Raw genomic sequence first — 22,941 nt, forward strand, 5'->3', positions numbered from 1 at the left:
TAGGACAGTATTTTAAGTTAATAGTGGGATTATAACATTTTAATTCTCAAGACAGTAAAATAGATCTACATACATAAATCAACTTGAATAGATTTTTAAATTACAAATTTCAAATTCTGGCAAAACATTTCTTGCTTATCTGCTAATAATAAAAAAAATCTCAGTATCACCCCCCCCTTCTTCTTTATTAGGGCTTTATTTTTAAAATTGATAGTAAACATGTACATGAAACAGAAAATATCCATTGGCATTTATTTGGTGTAATAAGTAGCTCATAATTATAAAATGCTTACCAAAAGTCTTTTTTTTACAAAACCCTATCCCACTCCAAATGGGCTTTACAAATACTATTCTTATTTTACAGATGGGAAAACTGAGACTTAAGTGACTTGGCCACAATTATATTGTTAAAACCATTACTCAAAACTAGGTGTTTCCTGAAGACAAACCTGATGCTCTTTTGTTATATGTTTTTATCTGTGGATCTGTATATTTCTTTCTGCCTACATAATTGGTCTACCTTTTCAGTGTCCTTATTCAAAATATTAGATTCTTTTTGAAAATACATAATAAATAAAAGAGGAAAATATAAGTGATCAATGAGATTTGTGCTGAAGATGAAATAAAACATGGATAATTTTAATGTCTGTAGTTGCTCTTTTGCAGAGTAATAATTTTATTACTATTTACAGCAGTAGTATATAATGTATATGGCCTATAATATATACTACATACTATAATAGTAATAATGTAGTGAATAGAAAATTATATAATAGTAAATTTAAAAGCTCTTTAGAAACAGTAGTTGTACTAGTATTTATAAAGACATGGAAGTGTGCTGCTAAGAACATTTTTTCTGATTTTATTCAGGAGGCCCTTGAAGATCGTTTGGAAAGGATTAATCGAGAATTGGGTCCAATTCGCATGACACTGAAGAGATTTCATGTTTTGCACTCCTCTGCAAATCTCTGAGATTTGTAGCTATTAAATTTTGAGACATTTTTCTTTGCACTAATGTATAATTATGCACTCAAAAAATGCAAATCACTTTATACTGTTTGTAAATCCTCAATGGTAGATTTAAAATCATGCTATTTACACTTAATATTTTATACTTCAAGTAGCCAACATATATTTTAAAGATATTTTTGTTATGCTCAGGAATCTCTTAATTGTATATTTTACTATTTAAAAAAGTCTTATTTTTAAATGGTGTATGTCTCCAATTTATAAGGATAAGGAAGTATAAATAGGGAAAGTTTTTGTTTTCTAAAAACAAAGTGTTATCCTTTTAAAATTAACTTTGCACACCATTTTTTATAGACATATTGTAAATATGAACTTTGGCATTTTTTGGTGTAAGTATTCAGCAGCACCAAGCTTTTTATAGTGTCAGAACAATTGAGGTTCAATGCAAAAAAGGATTTCAGTGTAACATTGTGTTTAGTTTAAAATTTTTGATGCAAGTTCTATTTCCAATCCGGGTATGAGAAAATAATCAGCTACTTATCTGTTGGTAGAGTAGAAAATAAGTAGTTTCAAAAATGAATAACATAAGAATAATGATCATTTTCCCACTTTGAAATATATTCTTTGTGAAGAAGTAATGAGAGGGATTTAATTCTTTATTTTGTTACATAGCAGTGCTTGCAGATTATAAAGATTATTTATGACAGAGAAGAAACTTGGGCCTTTGTAAATACCTAGTATTGACATAGACTGTCCTTTGTTTTAGTGATGTACTTAGGATTCCTTTGTTAGTGGGAGCCTTTCCTGGCTCCCTCTATTCCATTTGGAAATGTGCTCTGTGTGTGTATCACACCTGAAAATTTCTTGCCACAGCTTGAAAGGGATTAACAAAATGATTCTTATGGTGGTGATTTTTTAATCGGTCAGCTGTTAGTTAGCAGAGAGTGGTGGCAAGTAACAGCCCTATAGGTGACCCTGCTTCCATATAACAGGCTCTGGTCTCGACTGGGCCTTCACTCACAGCCATCATCCTCATTGCTTGGCACACGACAGGTCAAGTGTGTAGACAAAGCTTAGTGTCTTCCCATCTGTTCTGAGAGAGGGCACCAACTGACTCTGGCAAAACGTGGCTGTCAGCAGTAGTAGCAGATAAGTGAGAGCCATTGCTGTTGGGGCAATAATCAGTTAAGGCCTAATGATACCATTAAACTCTGCACTTTCATGAGCACCCAAGTTTCAGAATTAATTTATAGTCCTACCGGAAATTTTAGGTTTTATATTTTCTTTTGCCTTTTTTTTTTCCTCATGTAGTAATTTGACAACAAAGAGTTCTAAGCTACTGTGGAGAATTTCTGTCCTGGGATTAGAGTGGTACCTATCTGTTGCCATTTTTGCCGTATCAGTGGCTTTCTTTCACTACACTTCCTTCCCCTTGCCCCCAACAAGATATTTGGGAGACACAAATTGGAAATCACTCCCTATCAGTAGGGATCAGTGCCTTTATTTTTGTGATGTTTTCTTTATTCAGGGTTCTTTTACCTCATAAGATGAGATAAAGGAAAGGAAAAGATCATCTCATCATATAAAATCTAGTGAAAGGATTGGCCTTACTATTGATATCTCCAATCTATAATATTTTTAAAAGATTGATCCTCTGGAAATTATAATGCATTCATCTACCTTTTAAAGAAGAAAATTAACATAGATAATTATGGCTTTTATCTTGTCTAGTATTTATATCCTAAGTAGCCAATATTGGATTATTCAAAAAAAATGGTACTAAAATTCTCCAGTAAATATACTTCACTACATTTGTCTCCAGGAAAAGAATAGTTTTGAATAGTGTAACTAACCAGTTACAACAAGTAACAGTTTGTACTTGTTTTTATGCAACAAAGAAAAAAATGAAGATTAAAGAATATCCACCTTTGGTGACTGATTTTTTCAATGTGACGGTTACCTCCTATAACATAGATCAAACCACATCTAGATAATATAGTACCTCCAAAAATGTATCAGGGAGCTCTCCACACAACCCACAGGTGCTTTTCTCTTGAGTCTCTTCATATTCTGTAATATTGGCGAAGCAGGTGGGCTAACATTTGTTAGCTCTAACTCTTGCTACATGACTTGACCATGATTGCATTTCCTATCACAAATCTCTTTGATGAAGTCTTTTATGTTGCTGCTTGTGAATAGTGTCTCGTTGTTAACATATTAATGTCAGTGATACATCTATTCATTGCTTTTTGGGTAATTTGCATTTTCTAATTCATGGGATTATAGATTTAGCTCTGGAAGGGACCTTTAGGTCGGTTGTCCAAAGCTGGAATTTTATAGATGAGGAAACAGAGACCCAAAGAAGTTAAATAGTTTGGCCAAGGTCTCACAGGTAATAAGTGAACCCAGGTCAGCTCTATCCAAATTTTCTTCTGTTTTCAGTTCTCTTTGAAAGACTTGAGAATCAGTCCTTCTGTGATCTGTCTTTTTATCTGTGAGTGCCAATCCTACTTTCTCATGTATCTGATATTTGGAACTTTAATCTTTTGTGTATCTGATATTTGGAACTTTCATGTCCAGCGCCTTTCAACTTTCTCTCTTCCTTCCTGAAGAAAGTATTCCATTATACAAGGCTTCTTAGAGAAGTAGCTTTTGCTGCTTAATCCTATGCTATAGTTTCTTTAAAATGTTTTGGGAACGGTGATGTTGGAATACTAATATGGTAGTTCCAATATTAATAGAAAAAAGAAATTGTCGTAGAAATTTTTGTAGGTTTTTTTTTTAATTTCTTTTTTATCCCTCCTGGTTTCAACTTAAATGCTTTGAGGATGATATGATTAACTGGTTGTCATGCCATAGTATCTGCAAACTTTTTTTCCTCCATTGCTTCTTGTTCATATATGAAATGTTATGGTTCATCTTCTTATGTTCTCTGTAAACAGGTTTGCAGAGTTTATGCTTTAAACTGCTATTGCTATCAAACATGGCTGCCATGTTTTTTCTGCTTGATAAGGAGTTGCATTTTGGCCTCTTTGTGATTACTGCTTTATATATCAGCCAAAATTCATAGGAAATAGTGATACTCATGTTGGTGTCTGTTTTATTTATTTCACATTTTTTTTCTCTTGTTAGTAATCTTTTTAAATGTTGGATTGGAATTATTTTAATTGCACATTATAGCTTCTTATCTTATTCTTATCTGTAAAAAAGCACAGTGCTTGGCACATAGTAACTGCTTATACATTAGTTAGTATTAGCTCTTATTATTATATTTCAAATTTCATGTTGATTCTCTAATAAGTCAGTGGTCTTACTGCACAGACAGCTGATTTGGAAATGTAGGCATCAATTCCTGCCTTTGTAAGATATAGTCAGTTTCACTTTTGTGTGTGATGTTTGGTTCTTGGCATGTCCAGTGCCTTTCAACTCTCTGTTTTGCTGAAGTAATTATTCCATTATACAAGGCTTCTTAATCCTGTGCTATATTTTCCTAAGAAATTTTTATAAGCTTAGTCCAGTTGCCTGGCAATGTAATAAGTGCTTATATGTTAGTGAGTATTAGCTATTATTATATTATTATATTTTAAATTTCATGTTGATTTCAATCAATGCTCTAATAAGTCAATAGTCTTATTGCTGAGACAGCTGATTTGGAAATGATTTCCACATTTGTAACTAGTCATGTCCTGTCTTTTTAAAGAAAGTTTAATTTTTGTGTATCTGATATTTGGAACTTTAATTTTTTGTGTATCTGATATTTGGAACTTTCATGTCCAGCGCCTTTCAACTTTCTCTCTTCCTTCCTGAAGAAAGTATTCTATTATACAAGGCTTCTTAGAGAGGTAGCTTTTGCTTCTTAATCCTATGCTATAGTTTCCTTAAAATGTTTTGCTTTCTTCCTTTATAAAGCATACTTTGGCATTGAAGTCAGCAAGTATTAGATAGATGTCAGTCTGATTTGGAAGTCTTATCAAAGTCACTGTAGAACTTCTTTACCTCCTTATTCTCTCTGCAACTACTAACACATGAGTATAGTTTTCTTCATGATGTTCTTTTTGCTTATGTTCATCAAAAATACTACCCACAACCAATGAAATAATTCGTCTCTGAATGTAGGAGAAAACCCACCTCCTCTTTCTCCTCCAAAATGAGCTAACGTTCCATTTTGGTGCAGCTGACCTCAATTTGTGTCAATACCCACAAGATTGGTTTCCTCCAATAGTGTGCGGACTCTTTCATTGGTCAGGAGTCTAACAGATTTTGTTTGATATCGGATAGTGTAAAATAAGTAAGGGTCTTTTGTTATTGTTGTTGGGGATTTTTTTTGCACCACTCTACCACCATCATTGTAGCAGTGGTAAAAGTTTACACAAAAGTGAAAGCCATTTTGTCTTTGTGATTCATGGGTTGCCATGTCCACAGAGTTCATCCCATAATTTCCAGAATTTCTGTACTTCAAGCAGAGCCTGGATGGGCACTTGTTTCAGATATTATAGTGGGGATTTCCTTTCACACATGGATAGATGACCACTAAAGTCATTTCCAGCTTAAAAATTTTGTGATATTTAGCTAGTTAGACATAGTTATGCATTCCATACTTGAAACTTTCAAGAGTAGTACAACTTTTTTTCCCTCAAGTAAAGGATTTTGAGAATCCAGTGTTCTATGCATGCTATGATGAGGTGAGGAAAGAACTTTTGTGAAGATCTTGGGTGTCTTTGCATAAAGGGGAAAACTTAAAAAAAAAACACTTTCCCTATCAATTTTTTTCTTTGCTGTTTAACTCTGCAAGAAGTTAGAATAACAGACTTAGTAAAAGGTCTGCATCCAAATCCAGAGGCCCATTCTGGCCTCCTTAGCTTCCCAATTCTCAGAATTGTTTATAGGTAGCTGACCTTTTGCCACCAGCTACTTTTTTATGCAAATATGAAAAGTTCACAAATTGTTGGTGCTATGTAGAAATCTGCCCCACCCTTATCTGGTGTCCCTAGCATGAACTTGCAATGCATTTTTTCCCTGTAAAATAATAGTACTCTTTAGTACTACAAGACTTGTGCATTGATTGGATAATGTAACCAGTATAAATTAAGAGAAATGGATTCTGAATTCTGAATAACAAACTTTAAGAAATGTATTTGGTGGTTGAAGGCTTTATAAGCTTTGCCTACACACACACACACACACACACACACACACACACACACACACACACACCCTTGAGACCTTCACTTTGCTGCTTTGTGCCTGGCACATAGTTGGTGCTTAATAAATGCTTGTTGATTGATTGAAAGTAACTATAAATATCTTGAGTTCAGGTATTAGGTATACTACCTTGATTCTTCCTGAAATCGGTAATTTTTAGCCAATTTGAAAAAAATAACAGATGTAGGACAACTTTTCCAAAGAATATAGCCAAAATATTTTTCAAAAATAATTTTTTTAAACAAATGCCATCAAAATACACTGCTGTGAAAAATGTTATGTGGGAATATACAAAGGAAAGTTTTATCCTTAAAATGATGTTTCTGTCTATCCTTTTATGAGTATTAGAAAGCTTTAATAACAGCACACTAAAATTATTATTTTAAAAATTATGTATATAATCTTGAGTTTAGAAAAGTAAGCTTTCCTAGAAGTTTTCATTTTGAGTAAAATTTGTTTAAAATATTTTGCCTTTCAAGTTTATTAAATGCAACAGGAATAGAAGTCACTAAATCTTTATTTGCTGCAGGTCTTTTGAAAAGCTTTACAAAAAATAAAATGCAAAACTATTTACTATTTTGAGTGAATGGGAATTAGAGTCAGACCTATCTATCCTTTTGGGTGGTCACTGATTAATCATATTATAGAGAAATTGTTAGAAAGATTTCTACTTTTTCATGACTAGTAGCCTAGCACGATTGTAGATTAAAATGTAGGAGAACTCCTAGTGTCTTCTATTAGTATTGCTCTTAAGTTTTGGGTTGAATTTTTGTTATTGTTTGTTTACCATTTGATGTTTCGCTCAAGTCTGAGGAATCTAATCACAATTTTTGAATTTATTGAATTATATCTGTTGTAATCTTTCTTGGGTAAAAAGAATTGTTTTATTGTAATCTCTTGACCTTTCTGGATAAAAAGAATTTTGTTGTCATGTAATTGCTTTCTTTTTTCAAGATTGAATAATGTTGAGCTGTTTATTGTTGTACACCATCAGATCTTCAATCAATCTGAACTGGTTCCTGTGACCTTAGCTGTACAGGGACAGATTTCTACAGTATTAGCAACCTGCACATTTTTACTCACTCTGCTTCTGGCCCTGGCAAGTTTTGTGCAGAAGACCTATCTATCATGTAACAGTTTCATCATATTAGCAAAATAGCACTGAAATGGCAAGCACTAGAAGTATGATTTATGCTGGTGAATGGTGGTTATTTTGCATGGTTCAGCTTCTGAGGTTGATTTTCTGTTAGATGATAAATTTTATGGTAGGGGGACCACACTTTCCTTCTTCTCTATATGAGCTTAGCTTTTAGAACAGTGCCTTACACATTGTAAATACTCAATAAATACTTTTAAAATAGTAGAGCATATGGCTAGCCAATTAGGAATACTAATTGACAGTGACTAACTGCTATAAAATAGGTCTATTTTCATAGCCCTAGACAATGCCTTGGATAAATTAGAATTAACTTGTTTGAATCCAACTATTGCTATATTGTTAGTCAGATCATGGGTTACATTTTGAATGATCTAGAGAGCAAGAAGCTTGTTTTTTGCTAGTTATACTTTTAGATGGTTCCCTATGCTCCCAGAAAACCCTGTCTGAGCCTAATAAATGGTGAGGACTGGACAAGCCATTTCCCTCTGTTAACTTATTTTAAAAATTGAATTTAGTTCACTAAAGGTTATTCCAATTCTAATAATGTCATGTAAGTTTATCTTGGTTTGAATGATGAGAATTAAAAATCTTTTTTTTTTTTTTTTTTTTTGCCTAAGACCATAAATGACACAGCGTCTGGCCTCTGACACTTGAATTATTGAATTGATTCTTTAATTGATGAGTTTATTCCAAGTCCTTCTTAATAGCCTATATCACTCCTTGGAATATTGATAACTTGGAATACCAATGCCCATATATTTACTACCTGCCTCAGAAAACAGTCCTTTTATTTTTTCGAAAATAAGTTTCTGAGTTTCAAGTGCCTCATCAGTTCTGTATTTCAGGATTTGGTGAACAAGCCCAGATTCACTGTATTTCATATGCTTCTATGGTTTTATAAACACTGATCCTGTAGCCTCTCGGCTGCTATTGTTGTGGAGGTTGTTTTATCCAATTTTTTTATTTTCTCCTTAAATTGAAGTCTTTCGATCATCTGAACTATTCTTTCCTGGACTTTTTCCCATTTTGTTGTCTTTGGGGAGCAGGAGAAGAGGACAAATTCAATATTCTTGGTTTGGTGCATCTAGATTTTGTACTGTTACTAAAGATAATATAATTGTTTGGCATCTAATATGTTTCTTATTGTTACTCTGTATTTTCTACTTTTAGACCAAGGCAGCTCATTGTGCCATTGTGTTAAGCGAATTCCTACATCTCTTTCCTGATTTGTAACTCATAACTCAAAGCCTATCGCTTTATGTTGTTATATATTTTTTCTTAAATAAAATGCCTTACACTTGCCCACACCAAAACTCATATGCCACTTTTCTCTCTATGCACACAGCCATCTAAGATTTGCTTGAAATTTATTCTCATTTACCTGGCATTCTCTACTCAGAAATGCTTGATGTTATGTGCCAGTTTGGGGATTACCACTTTTTGTTCAGCTCACTACAGCAAATAAAAAGTTCCTTTGTGCCTTTTGAGATACCATTTTAGGTAGTACAGTCTACAGAGACAAAAAGTTACCAATCTTGAGGAAATCACATTCCATATGGAGATTCAGAACATGTAATGGGTAAATATGATGCATTCTGAGAAGAGAGCATTATTGCTAGAGATAAGGAGGTGAGAAATCAGTTAAGACTTGATTGTAGGATAAGACTCCATAACTGAGCCTTGAAAGAAAACAATATAATTCTAAGAAGGAAAGATGGAGTGCTTTCTAACATGGGCTGGCCTGTGCAAACAGGTAGAGATAATAGACAGTTATAAGTGATACTAGGTGATAACTAGGTCCAGTTTGGTTGGAATGTAAGGGTAGATAAAGAATAGTACTATAAAATAAATTTGAAAATATATGTTGTAAAATATTCACATATCAAGATGAATTCATCTAGAGGTAATAAGGAGCAGAGTATGTCTTGAGGAAGGGAATGATTTGGTCTGACCCATTCTGGAAGCTATAGAGGATAGGTTGGAGAGAGGAGAGAAGCAAGGATACGATGGCTAGAATTGTGACTGAATGGAGAAGGTTGACTTGGAAGGTGTTTAATAAAGAGGATGAAAAAGGAAGACTTTCAATTTCAATTTCAAGACAATGATTCATAGGTTTGTTAGCCTGAATGAGTTTTTGAATGTTGATGTCCTCAACTACAATAGGAAACTTTGGCCTAGATGGGCAAAGTGAGTTCCATTTTGGACTTGGGAAGTTTGAGATGTTGATTGTACCCAGAGAGAGATGACCAGGTAGTTCAGATGCATGACTACTTGAGGAGAGAGATTTAGATGTATAGATTTAGGAATCATCTATGTAGAGATGATAAAACCCTCACGGAGGGAAGAGTGAGAAGACAGCCAGACACAGAGCCTTTGGGATATATTTACTCAGAGCAGTTGATTCTCCAAGGAGAACTGAAGGTTGAGAAAAATCAACCAAGGAAGATCAAAAGAGAAGGGATTTCCACAATGCTTATAATTTATGAAAAATTTATCCTTGCCCAATGTTCAGACTTCCATATTAAAAAATATTTTATTACTTACCAGATGTTTTTCACTTTTTTTTATGTGGAACCCTGTGTATACTGGAAGTCTGAAAAATGTAGGGCTATATCATCTGGAAGACTGCTCTGATAAGAGAAATTGATATTTAAAAAAGTCTGATTTCAACCTACTGGCAAAGATGAGGAAAAACAAAATGCGGGCAGACAAGTACACTAAATACACAGAGTTGTGACATGGTACTTGGAATTAGATTGAGGCTCCTTGAGCTAGAGCTGGAGTGCCATTCCCTTCATTTTAGAGAAGAGAAAAGAGAACCAGGATAGTTGACCTGTTACCGGGGTAGGAAGCAGAAAAGGCCACATTAGTGTCAGGTTAATATGTCATCCGGATACCCAAGGAGGTCTATACAAAATGAGCTTTTTATAGTGGCAATGAGAACTTCATTTGAATGGAATGGCTAAACAGATTGTGGTACATGAATGTAATTGAATATTACTGCGGTGTAAGGCCAGCTAGGTGGCGCAGTGGTTAAGTGCCAGGCTTGGAGTCAAGAACATTCATCTTCCTGAGTTCAAAATTGACCCCAGACACTTGTGTGACCCTGGACAAGTCACTTCATCCTGTTTGCCTCAGTTTTCACAAATGTAAAATAAATGAGCTGGAGAAGCAAACGGCGCTCCAGTGAGTTTGCTAGGAAAACCCCAAATGGGGTCACAAGCGCTGAACATGCCTGAACAGGAAAGGACAAATAGGAAGGATTCCAAAAAGACCTGTCTGAACGGGAGGCAGACTGCGGTAAACAGAACACTTCAAGCCTGGAGAGCTGTGATCAGAGATCGATGATGACTCCAGAAGACCGATGCTTGACCAGTTCTCAGCAGAAGGGTGGGGGGTTCTGAGGCACACACAGCTTAGGATAAGGCCAATGTTTTTGCTTGCCTTGGTATAAAACTTGGGAAAGTTTGGGGTGGGAGAGAGCAATAATTTAGCTAAGCTTTCCTCTGAAAACCTGCTTAGCTCTTTCAAAGAATAAAGCCTTTAAAAATAGCTGACCTCAAGTGATGCGATCGTAAATTTTCCTAAAAGGGAGTGAAAAAAGATGACAAAATGTCGAACTCAGGAAGCCAAGTTCAATTCTTGAGACGAAGCACAAGTGGCCCTCGAAGTTTCCAGGATCTCAAAGACCCCTCAAAGACACCCCACTTTCAAAGGTGCTGCCATTCTGCGGCTGAACTTGTTTCTCCAGAACTGGGGTCCAGAAGTTTAGTCTCGACCCCTTTCTCTCTCCGGCCAAAGTGGCTGACGGTGCCCCCTGCGGCCGGCCAGCAAGCGAGTGCGGGAGGGCAGTTGTGGGGCCGATCGCAGCAGGCACAGCCCCCCGCGGGTTGGTTCTCCCGAGGCAGGCTGCCCTCCCCCCCACCCCCCAGGTCCCCGCCGCCGCCGCCGCCGCTCTCCCGCGTGGCCTGACGGAGGCGCAGGCCGCTCGCCTTTCCCCGCCCGCCCCGAGTGAGGGAATGCAATCCCCTCCAAGCGCAGACAGGCAGCGGCGGCAGCAGCTCCTCTGCAGCGGCGGCGGCGGCTCCGGGCACCCAAAGAAAGCTGTCAAAGGCGCCTGTGCCCTGGGCTGGGCGCGCACCGCCTCGGTCCGAGCCCCCGCCCCCAGCCTCCAGGTAGCCCCAGAGCGCGAGCGGCAGCGCGGCACGTGCGCCCCGCGCCGCTGCAGCCCCCGGAGCGGAGCCCGAGCCCGAGCCCGAGCGGGAGCCGGAGCCGGGGGCCGGGAGCCGGCGCGGGGCTGGGGCGCACGCGGCGGCCGGCAGCCCCGGACCTCGGCGCTGCCCCGCGCCCTGCGCCCCACGCTCCGCGCCCAGGGCGGACTATGCCATTGGGAGCCGGCCGGGGCCGAGGCCAACTTGCATCCGGCAGCGGCGGAGCAGCCGTGGCCAGGGGAGGAGGAGGAGAAGGAGGTGCCCGGGCAGCCAGGAGCAGCTCTCACCGGGGCCGGGGCCGAGGCGGAGGGGCCGGCCGTGCCCGGGGGCCGCCGCACCGAGGGGCCCCGGCCGCGCAGCCTTGAGGCGGAGGAGCAGCCAGCTCCCGGCGGGCTGGGGCAGGAGGAAGAGCTCGGGGCCGCGCCAGGCCGGAGGGGAGTGCCCTGCCCTGCCCTGCTCTGCCCCGCACCTCACGCACGCACGCAGCCCGAGGCCAGCAGAGGTGAGTGTCCTCTCCGGCACCCCGATCCCCCATCCCCCCGCCCCCGGGAGTGTGAGCAGGCGGACAGCCCTGGGCACCCCGCGCCTCTACGGGGGGAGGAAGGGGCTTCCTTCCTCCCCTCCTGCCTGGAGTCCCCCCACGCTAGTCCCAGCCCCTCTGCCCCTTCCAAAGGCGGCCGGACAGCGCTTCCCCGGGCGCGGGGGGCGCGATAGAGAGGCCCCTCTGCTCCTCTCCAGGTGTGGGGGAAACTACTTCCAGGTGTTGCCCAACCCGAACCTAGCTGAGCCGAAGTAGGGAATGGGGGGGGGGGGGCTTCTGTGTCCTGGGGTCTGCTCTCCTTTCCCTTACCCACTCTCCCCACCCCCACCGCGACGGAGCCCGCCTCTGCCCCGAGACCCCCCTGGGGGAGGGGAGTGGCTCCTGCACCCCCTCCGGGGATTTTGTTCCGGGGCTGGGTGTGCAGCAGGCGAAGGACGAAATGTTTCGGTGGCGAGCCCTTGTAGTTGGCCGCCTTGGGCGGCCCTGGCTCTCGCCTCCTCCCCAGCCCGCATAAACACAGCCTACTACGAAAACGTTTCCCTCCCGAGCAGAAATCCGCCGCCCCCTCCCCCCCACCCCTAGGCTAGCTGTGCCATAAGAGCACATCTGGATTCAAGTCTCGCTCCCTCCCCCGCTCCAGGGGCCGCGCTCCCAGGCCGGGCCGGGGGTGTGAGTGTTAAGATTTCCAGGTGTCCCCCTTCCCCCCCACACCCCCCAACCCGCGGGAGCTCGGGCCGAATACTAATGTGCGAGGCAGCGATTGTAAACACACAAAAGTGACACCCGCGGAAAAATGCACTCGGGCAGGAGAGCAGAACCGTCCCTTTTGCAGAATTCGGTCCCGGGCTGAGCGAGGGAGCCCGGGCCTGCCCCTGCCCCGGCTCCGTGGGGATTCTCCCCAGTCCTGGGGGGCTCCGGTCCCTGGTGGTAGTGAACGGGGGCCGCCTTAGGGCCGGGGGGGGGGGGTTGGGTGCTTTCCCTAGAATGCTGAGAGTTCCCAGTCTCTCACCCTCCGGAGCCTGGGGAAGGTGTTGGGGTGCCAGCCCCAGCTCTGTGCAGTGGCGAGCTAGACACTTCCTCACTTCCCTCAGCCCCGCGGGCTGCCTGGTTTTGGACTTCCCGAGCTGTGGTTTTGCTGGGATGTGTGACCCGGGTGGGGGAGAGGGGAGGGAGGGAGCCCCCCCCCCCCCCCACCGAGGAGCAGGGGCCGTGGGCAGGCCGGGAGATGTCCTTAGGGGGCAGGAGCGACCCTCTCCCCATTGCCATGCCCCTGCCAGGGTAGCCTTCCATATGGCAAAGGGAACTCCCTCCTCACGACTCCCTGCCTTCCTGGAACATCTATTCCTACGTCATGGGCCGGAGGATCATAGACTTGGAGCTAGCGAGGGGCCAGGAGAGGCCTTTGAGAACAAGCCCTGATTTCTGCAGATGAGGAAACTGAGACCTCAGAGAGATGAAGCAATTTGCCACAGCTACTGTCCGAGGCTGAACTGGCTCGCAGGTCTCGGATCCTGATTGCAAAGCCAAGTTCTGCTCACTGCTGGAAAGCTCATCCCCATGTCTCCCAGGACACGAGTTGTGAGTGTTTTTCTCCCTTGAGTAAGATTTTGCAGATTTGCATCGGCCTTAAGTAAGGGAAAGCAAGCTCCCTGAGGACAGGGACTATATCTTTTTTTTTTTTAATTTTAATTTAATTTTATTTTTGTGTGTATGTTGCTGCCCTGCAGTGCTTGGCAGTTATTGTGATCTCTTTGTTAATTGAATTGAATTCTCCCGGGATCTCATTCCACACCCCCCTTCTCCCCTCCCAGGTTCTTTGTGGATGACCCTCCCCCTTCTTTTTGCTGGGAAGTGCTTTACTCCCTCTCTCCACCTCCTTTCAGTTCTTGGGAACTCTCTTTTTCCCCTGCTGAGATTTCCCTTCCCACCAGCAAAACTCCTCCCCTTCAGCCCTTTTGTAGACTGGGTGGACTTCAGTGAGAGGGGCCAGTTCTAGGACTGTCAGGAGCTTCTGGATAATTGTGATTGTACCACTTGAAGCAAATCATTCAACCTCCCCAGTCCTCGGTAAATAAGGGAAACTTATCTACTGATGAGGCGAATGAGAGCAAGAAGTCCCGCCTCCCAGGGTTGTTGTGGGGCCTAACTGAGGTGAGACGTGGGCAGCACTTGGCCCACTCCGAGGGCTTCAGGCTGCCAGTCATTCCCGTTATTATCAGTCGTGTTAGTATTGTTGTCATGTGCACTCCCACAGCATTGGTGAAACCCTTCCTTGGGACTCAGACCATTGTGGCTGTGAGAGCCCATTCCTCCTCCTGCAGCCAGCCCAGCTAGGAGCCTGAGTAGCAGCCTGAAGTCCTGGAAGCTCGGTAGGCCTGCCGGAGCCTGACCTCCCTGCTTCCCCCAAATCTCCTCCAGGCCAGCTTTTTGGGGAGCAGGGATTTGGTAGGGAGCGCTAACAAGAAGAGATTGCAATAATGGTTCTGGGCACTTGTTGGAAAAGAATCATGGATACCCGGGGAGGTTTTTGAGGGCTTTATAATGACCTAGATTTTCCAGGAGAAGAAAGCCTGGGGAGTCACCTTCCTCCAGCCATGGGAGCCATGGCTTATTTGGTGCCTGAATTTCTCTGATTAAGGACAGGCTGAGTGAGGAACATATTTATAATCACTTTCTTTTCCTTCTTCCCTCCCTCCTTCCCTTTCTTCCTTCCTTCCTTCTTTTCTCCCTTCCTCCCTTCCTTCCTTCCTTTCTTCTTTTCTCCCTTCCTTCCTTCTTTCCTTTCTCCCTCCCTCCATTCCTTCCTTCCTTCCTCCCTCCCTCCCTCCCTCCCTTCCTTTCTTCCTTCCTTCCTCCTTCCTCCCTCTCTTCCTTCCTTTTTTCCTCCCTTCTTTCTTTCCTTCCTCCTCCCTCCCTCCCTCCCTCCTTCCTTTCTTCCTTCCTTCCTCCTTCCTCCCTCTCTTCCTTCCTTTTTTCCTCCCTTCTTTCTTTCCTTCCTCCCTCCCTCCCTCCCTTCTTCCCTTCCTTCCTTCTTTTTCTGAGACTATTGGGATTAAGTGATCTTAATTGGATAACATTTTAGCTATTTTAAAGATACTTTTTTACATGATTCGTATGCATTATGTTAATCTACTCATTTTTTTTTTTTTTTTTTTTGCTGAGGTAATTGGGGCTAAGTGACTTGTCCAGGGTCACAGAGACAATAAGTATTAAGTGTCTGAGGTCAGATTTGAACTCATTTCCTCCTGACTTCAGGGAGTGCTATGTCCTCTACACTTACTAGCTGCCCCATCTGTTGCTTTCAGTGCGCTGCATTTTAGATAGTAAAGTCTGCTAAGTTGAGTTACTTTGCTTCCCAATAGAATGTAAACTCCTCTAGGGCAGGGACTTTCATTTTTGTCTTTGTGTATGTGAAATGGAGGAACTGGATCTGTGATTTCATTGGTTTAAGAAATTTTAATTTTAAGCTCTGTTCCTCCCCTACAACTTGGATTCAGAATTTCTTGGAGCACTAAGTGAGGTGGGATGATTAGCCCATGGTTACACAGCCAGTGTCATATCTAAGAGTTCCCTGATTCCTACACTAGCCAATATACCAATATAATACCAAATGCCTATGTCCCTTTCCTTTTTTGCCTGTCTCTTCTTTTTTTCTTATCCTCTCTCTCTCTGTCTCTCTCTGTCTCTCTCTCTCTCTCTCTCTCTCTGTCTCTCTCTCTCTCTCTCTGTTTCCATTTTTATATAGAACACTGAGGTGCAGGGAGGGAAGATTCTCATAGTCTTGGCCTGGGAGTGGGGAGACTTGGGGAGGGCTGGGGAAAGTCTAGTCCTGGCAGTGAATAACTGGGTGACCTTGGGCATCTGTAAAAGTTGAGGCTTGAACTAGGTGATCTGGATACTCTAAATCTGTGACTTAAAGTCCCTTCACCTTTCTGGACTTCACTTCATCTTTTAAATGAAAGGTTTTGACTGTATAGCCAGCATTTATATAGTGCGATCACCTACCTGTGTATGTATAGTTCCTTTTCTGTATACCTCCCTTTCCCCTTCCCCAATATACTATAAGATTCTTAACCAGTTTCGGTTTTTCTCTTTGTATCCCTAGCCTTTGCACAGTGCCTGATGTATAATTGATACTTAGTATATACTTGTTTTTTTGCTCTCTGTGTTTCCCATTGGCCTAGCTGGGTACTGCTTGGTTGTTTCATTGTGTGGATGGATTCCAGACTGAGTGATGGTAGCCTCCTTCGTGTGTTTTATGCCCCAAGAGAAGATCAGATCTGTCCCAGATCTGTCCCAAACTCGACAGTATTAGTAATAATAGCTTTTAATTATGTAATGCTTTGGGATGTGGAGATAGCTTGGTTCATTCATGAAGAAGAGAGCACTTAACTGGGAGGCCTGATCCATAGCTAGCGTGGTGTATTTGAAAGGCAGAGTGTAGAACTAGGAAAATTGTGTAGAAGTTGCAGAAAATCAAGTTCAGGGTTGGTGGGAGGGGAAACTTTCCAGCCAGAAGCTATGGAAGAGTGGGTTGGGCTGCCTTGGGAATCAGTGGGTTTCCCCTCCAGAGCAAAGGCTAGATCCCAACTTATTAAACTATGGTTCACGATCCCATATGGATTTTGCAGTTGAAGGGGAGTTCATGAAATGATGATTTATTATTAGTAAAATCTTGATTTGTCACTATTTTATATACCCGGGGTCCTGGAAGATTTCTTAGGTGAAAAAAGATTGTGAGGAGAAAAAATTTCCAAAGCCCTGGACTAGATCATCTATTAGCTAGCTACGCTATAGACACCTTGTTATTGCTGTGGACCCTGAATCATGTTTTAAATATATAAAATAAAATAACCAGGACAACAAAAGAAACAGATTACATTGGGGGAAATTATCAAAATATTTTAAAAAATCAAATTGACAGACAGGTTAAGAACCTCTGCTAGTCAGGAATGCATTGGGCTGGATGACTCTGAGCTCCCTTCCAGGTCAGAAAGTTGGGGGTGCTGTGATCTGTGTCCTGGGCGGCCCTTGGTGCCCCAGGAGGTCTTGTGCTTTGAGGTTGTAGGAGAGTTAGAAGCAGGGTGATGTCCCAGAGAGAAGGCTGATTGCTCTCCTTGAGAGCCTCTGGCATTTAATAGGTGCACGGCCATGAGCAGAGCACTCTTTGGGACTCATTTTTTTCCCATTTGTAAAGTGGAGGTAAGAGTACTTACCCCACAGTCATGAAACAAGCATTTATTAAGTAACTGCTGTGTAGTGGGGACTCGGTATAAGAACAAGAACAGAGCAGACCAGACCCTACCCTCCAGAAGCTTATGTTTTTGTTATTTGTGACTCAGCTATTTTCAATCATGTCTCTCTTCATGACATCATGGGGGATTTTCTTATCAAAGACACTGGAGGATTTTACCATTTCCTTCTCCAGCTCAGTTTACTGATAAGGAAACTGTGGTGAAGGGGATTAAGTGACTTGCTCAGGGGCACACAGCTACTAGGTGTCTGAAGCTGGATTTGAACTCCAGGATTGGCATTCTTGCTAACTGTACTTATGTCTTACTTGGGGGTAAAAGTGTTCACAGGTAAGTACTTATAAAATAAAGGGAAGGGGCAGCTAGGTGATGCAGTGGATAATGCCTTGGCCCTGGAGTCAGGAGGATCTGAGTTCAAATCCAGGATTTTAGTTGTGTGACCCTGGGCAACTCATTTAGTCCTGATTGCCTCCCACCAAAAACAAACAAATAAAAGGACAAGGGAGTGACCCTGTAATTCCTTTTTTTTTTTTTTTTTTTTGAATTGAAGCAGAGAGTAAAGTTTATTTATTTATTTGTTTGTTTGTTTTTTAAATAACTTTTTATTGACAGAATCCATGCCAGGGTAATTTTGACAGCATTATCCCTTGCACTCTCTTCTGTTCCGATTTTTCCCTTCCCTCCCTCCACCCCCTCCCCCAGATGGCAAGCACTCCTATACATGTTAAATAGGTCCTGTAATTCCATTTGCAAAAAACCCCTTCCAGGCTGGCATCTTCTTTGGTATTTGTTGCTGTAGAGATTTCTTTGGGGCCCCCAGAGAGGTGATGCAAGCTGCCCAAAGACACATAGTATGTAGTAGAGGCAGATTTGAACTTCCTGCCTGCAAGGTTGTCTGTCTCTCCTCACTATACCATGCTACTGCTGGGTACTTATTAATCATATAAAGACATATACAAAATCAATACAAGGTAATTCTTGTAAAAAAAAAAAATACAAGGTAATTCTAAGAGGGGAAGGGTTGGGAGGGGGAGGAAACAATAAAATCTTCATGGAGAAAGGGTTTCATTTTGAAGGAAAGAAGAGATGGAGAGGAAGAGGAAAAGCACAGGAGCAGGACAAGGTGATGGCTCCAGGGAAAGAAGCTGGTTTGGCTGCTTCAGATAGTGTAGACAAGGACTTAGTGATGAACAGGTAGGAAGGTAGGGTTGGCTGGGGGCCAAATTTTAAATGCCAGACGGAGGAAGGTTTATAATTTGTCCTAGAGGCAACAGGAGGTCACTGGACTTGCTAGAATGTCTTGCTGGACAGTCAGAAGTGCCTTTGGAAGACCAGTTTGACAGCTGTGTCCCTAGGTCTGCTCTGAGGACAGCATTCCAGAAATAAAACCCACAGTGCTATGGAAAGGAGCCAAACACTGTCAGCTTTCCTGTTTTCTGCTGTCATTTTTAGAGGTGGATCAACATGTCTTCTGTGCCTTTGTTACCAGGTGGACTTCTGGAAAAAATATAATATGAATGAATGAAAAAAAAATTAAGTACTTTCTAGGTACCAACTGATAAGTGCCAGGGGAAAAAAAGAGTCCTTGTTCTCCATCAGTCAGTCAGCAAGCATTTATAAAATAGCTATTTGGGGACAGGCACTGTGCTAAGTGCTGGGGAAACAAACAAAAAATAGATGAAAATTGTCCCTTCCTTCAGATTGTTGCCTGCCTTTACAGTATAAGGGGAGGAGACAACCCATGAAAGAAAGGGCTGGAAATCCTTCGGGTGCAGCAGTGGGGATGCACGCAAGGGCTCTTGCCTGTCCGAAGACAGTTACAGGGTAGAGGGTAAGACCTTCAGACCCTTAGGAGACAGTATGGCCTGATGCTGCTCCATCTCATTGCAAGGAATATATTTGGTGATTCCTATATTTCCTCCACCATACAACTCATCAAAAGCACCCCTCCCTTCCTGCTTCATGACTTTAGAGTCCATTGTTGGGTCAGATTGTGCCCTGCTGACCCACAAAGCCCCCTTCTGATGCTTCACTATGGTCGGCCACTGTCAGACCTCCAACCTAATGATGTCATTTTGATCCTCCTTGAGAACCCCCACCTGACCAAGGCTTGGGGTCAGTCGGGGAGGGAGGTTAGCTTTGGCTAGCTCTGTCAGGCGGGGAAGGCCTTGACTTTGGTCTGTGCAATGGGTGGATTCTTCATTTTGAGGAATAATCCAGCTACATGCAGAGAGCCTGGTCACCCCTTGGTTGGCCAGTGGACAATGGATTCATGGAGTTCAGCAATTAACCAGTTGTTGTTATAATTACTGTTGTTATTATCCAGGGGCTTCTGGCATATGTAGGCCATGCGACCTCAGTAACTCCCAGGCACTTGCTGAGACTGTACATGGAGACCTTGGTAGAGGGAGTCAGCTCATCTGGAAGTTGCTATACAAAGAAGTCACAGGACTAGCCCTATCCAATAACTAACTGAATATTCACTTGTTAGTTATTTTCAGTTGCGTCCGACTCTTCATGACATCATTTGGGGTTTTCTTGAGAAAAATACTGGAATGATTTGCCATTTTCCTCTCCGGCTCATTTGGCTGATGAGGAAACTGAGGCACAAGGTTAAATGACTTGTGAAATGTCATAAATTGAATTTGAACTCCAAATCCCAGGCTCAGCACTATCCATTGCCCCAACAATTATTGTAATTATGTGTAATTTAATGTTTTTCATTGGGTTTCAGATAGAAATGATCTAAGGACACACCTTGCTCTCATTTGCTCATGCTTAATATGCTGTGGATTCTTGTACAGACAAATGATTCCCTTTTGTGGTCCCCGAACAAGCATCTTGGGATGTATGGGGTCATTTTCAGGAAAGATGGCAAGTCAGGACAAGTGGGGCGTGCACCTTGCCCTGTGCAGACGGGCTTTTCACAACCTCGGCATTTTGAGAGTTTTGGGTTCTGTCTGGTTTGGTGGTAGAGTCTTTGCTATGTCAAGTTGGAGGGTCAAATACTGTCCTTTAGAACTGAGATGGAGCCCTGGGTGTGTCCCCCCTGGAGAATGCCAGCACATTGCCATTTGGGATAGTTTCAGTCTTTGTATGAATGTTCTTATCTTCTACGATAAGGGGTCTGTGAGACAGGAAGCAGCTAATGAATACTTGAGTGACTGAGTGATTAACAGTGTTACCCCCGAAGTTTGTATCCCTCTCTGTCCCCACCTGGGGACACCTGGAAGGAACCTTCCGGGTCGTGTTGTCCCATTTTAGACCAGGGACCCGAATGCTTGCGGCTTCCCCCATGGGTGCTCTGTAATTTAGCCTGTGTGCATCTTGTTTGCGTGTTGTCTGTGAGCTTCTCGAGGGCAGGAACTGTTTTTCCCTTTCTTTGTGTCCCCAGGGACACATTACCTGAACCATTTTTCAGTCCCGTTGGACTCTTCATGAACCCGTTTAGGGTTTTCTTGGCAGAGATACCAGAATGATTTGCCAAAGCTTGTTCAGCTTATTTTACAGATGAAGAAACTGAGGCACACAGGGCGAAGTGATTTGCCCAGGATTACCCAGATTTGAATTCAGGTCTTCCTGACTCCAGATCTGGCATTTTATCCATTGTGCCCCTCAACTGCCCCCTACATGGCACATAGTAAGTGCTTACTAATTGCTTCTTGACTGACTGAAAAATGACATAATCTGCTTAGGACCACCCACTGATGGATTCTCTGATTCTAAACCCAATCCTCCCATTTTTCTGAGAAGACATCTTTTGGTTCATGTCTCTGTGCTTTTCTCTTGATATGATGGAGCTTCCAGTTATTTCATTTTCTTATTTGTATCCTCAACTCCTGCGTGGTTCCTAGTACATAGTAGGCATTCATAAAAGCTGGTGGGTTGCTGTTATATCTGGTTCTCGCCCTGTGGTTATGAGGATGGACCCTTCTCCCTAATATCCACCATAAGAGATCTGCCTTCACCCTGACTTCTTCCAATCAATCGGTCATTCAGAAAGTCTTCATTAGCTGCTTCGTGGCCCCCAGAATCCAAGCTAGAAGAAAACTGAAACTATCCCAACTGGCTTTCTCCGGGGGAGACCAGGCCTCCGGCTCTGTTCTGAGGTACAGAATTTGGCCCACCAACCTGGCTACCCAGCTGGACCTGCTGCTGCTGCTCCTCCCCCTGCCCTTTCTCCCCCTGCCCCTCTCCCTCCTCCATCATCCATGTTTGGGCTGGTCCGGCTTCTGCTGCCCGAGTGGGAAGAGTTCCACTTGTCCATTCTAAGCTGCTTCTGCAGAGAGGCGGCTGGGAAGGCCGTCAGGCTGAGGAGGGTCCCGCGAAGCCCCCCTGTCCACATTTGCCCAAATCCCCAGTTTCCACCCGCTACGGCTTGTATGTGCATGTGTGTCTGGGTGTGCGGAAGGGTGTGTAATTGAGGCCGAGTAAGGCAGCCTCTGGCTGGCCTTTCTCCGATCCTTTTAACAAGCCATTAACTGCTTTCCTGAGCACTTTATGAGGCCGGGTTGACTTTTTCCTTGTCTTTAAAAATCACCACGCAAACCCCAGCCATGTGGTTTTTCTTTTTTCTTTTTTTTCCTCCCTTCTGCTAGAAACCGTCCCGTAGGAGGGTTTTCCTTGAGGAAAGACACTCAGGTCTTCCATGATGGCAGGAGGGCCGGGTTCAGCAGCCGGGGATGGGAGGGCACCGGGAGGCTCCGGAGTGGGCTGCCTCTGGGGCTCTGGGGTAAGGAAGCTATTATTTCCCATTTATTTTGGGTTGCTTTCTCGGAGCATATTTCAATTAGCTTCTCCAGGGTTGTGCATCTAACAGGCCGAGCGCTTATTGTGGCAGAACCAGCTGGTAGGTGGGAGGCCGGCAGCTTCCCGGGTCTTAGTCAGTAGCTCCCAGCTCAAACGGGATTTGTTTTATGTGCTAAAGAACCCAGAACTAAAATACCAGGAGCAAGTAACAGCAATAACTTCCAGAATCCTGCGGGAGCTGTCAATGCAGGGCAGGGTTCCAGGCAGCCCGGTGCAGTCGATGGAGGGCCGGACTCGGCCGGACGGGGAGACCCGGGTGCTAATTCTGCTTCTGATTCTTCTCAGCTGTTTGATCTCTGTCACTTCATCTCTCTAAGGGGCAGTTTCTTTAAAGGTAAAAATGGGGATTCCCGGCATGGAGAACAGTCAGAGAAAATACTCAGGGGGAGATTTATGAAAGAAACCGCAAGGCGTTAGGGAATACAGACACAAAATGAAATAGTCCTTGCCATTAGGGACCTTACAATCTCCTAGGTAGTGCCAGTGGGTAGTGGTAAAACTGGGAATCAGGAAGCCTTGAATTCAAATCTTGTCTCAGGCACTTTCTTATTTATTTATTTATCTCTTTATCTGTTTATTCATTCATTTATTATTATTATTATTATTATTATTATTATTATTATTACTGAGGTAATTGGGGTTAAATGACTTGCCCAGGGTCCCACAGCCAGGAAGTGTTAAGTGTCTGAGACCAGATTTGAACTCAGGTCCTCCTGACTTCAGGGCTGGGGCTCAATCTATTGCACCACTTGCTGTCCCTGCGCATTTTCTTAAATAGGTGACCCTGGACAAGTCATT

The 22,941-nt window shown here is 43.0% G+C and overlaps 2 protein-coding genes across 13 annotated transcripts in view; both read left to right on the plus strand.

Moving 5' to 3' along the window:
• MPHOSPH9 (M-phase phosphoprotein 9) overlaps nucleotides 1-3,722 on the plus strand; it is a 49,655-nt gene extending 45,933 nt beyond the window's left edge. For all 3 annotated transcript variants that reach the window (XM_051972672.1, XM_051972673.1, XM_051972674.1), the window contains exon 23: nucleotides 871-3,722. In XM_051972672.1, the coding sequence (XP_051828632.1) occupies nucleotides 871-972 (102 nt within the window). In that variant the 3' untranslated portion in view covers nucleotides 973-3,722. The remainder of the gene's footprint in view (nucleotides 1-870) is intronic.
• Nucleotides 3,723-11,705: 7,983 nt separating this feature from the next.
• PITPNM2 (phosphatidylinositol transfer protein membrane associated 2) overlaps nucleotides 11,706-22,941 on the plus strand; it is a 265,745-nt gene continuing 254,509 nt past the window's right edge. Inside the window, exon 1 of one of the 10 annotated variants that reach the window (XM_051972686.1) lies at nucleotides 11,706-12,043. The gene's annotated coding sequence lies outside the window, so the exon portion shown is untranslated. Of the gene's footprint in view, nucleotides 12,044-22,390; nucleotides 22,478-22,941 lie in introns of those variants that run through there. The other 9 variants (XM_051972682.1, XM_051972687.1, XM_051972688.1 and 6 more) reach the window with 9 other exon arrangements.

Source organism: Antechinus flavipes, chromosome 1, assembly GCF_016432865.1.
Source record: "Antechinus flavipes isolate AdamAnt ecotype Samford, QLD, Australia chromosome 1, AdamAnt_v2, whole genome shotgun sequence".
Lineage (NCBI taxonomy): Eukaryota > Metazoa > Chordata > Mammalia > Dasyuromorphia > Dasyuridae > Antechinus > Antechinus flavipes.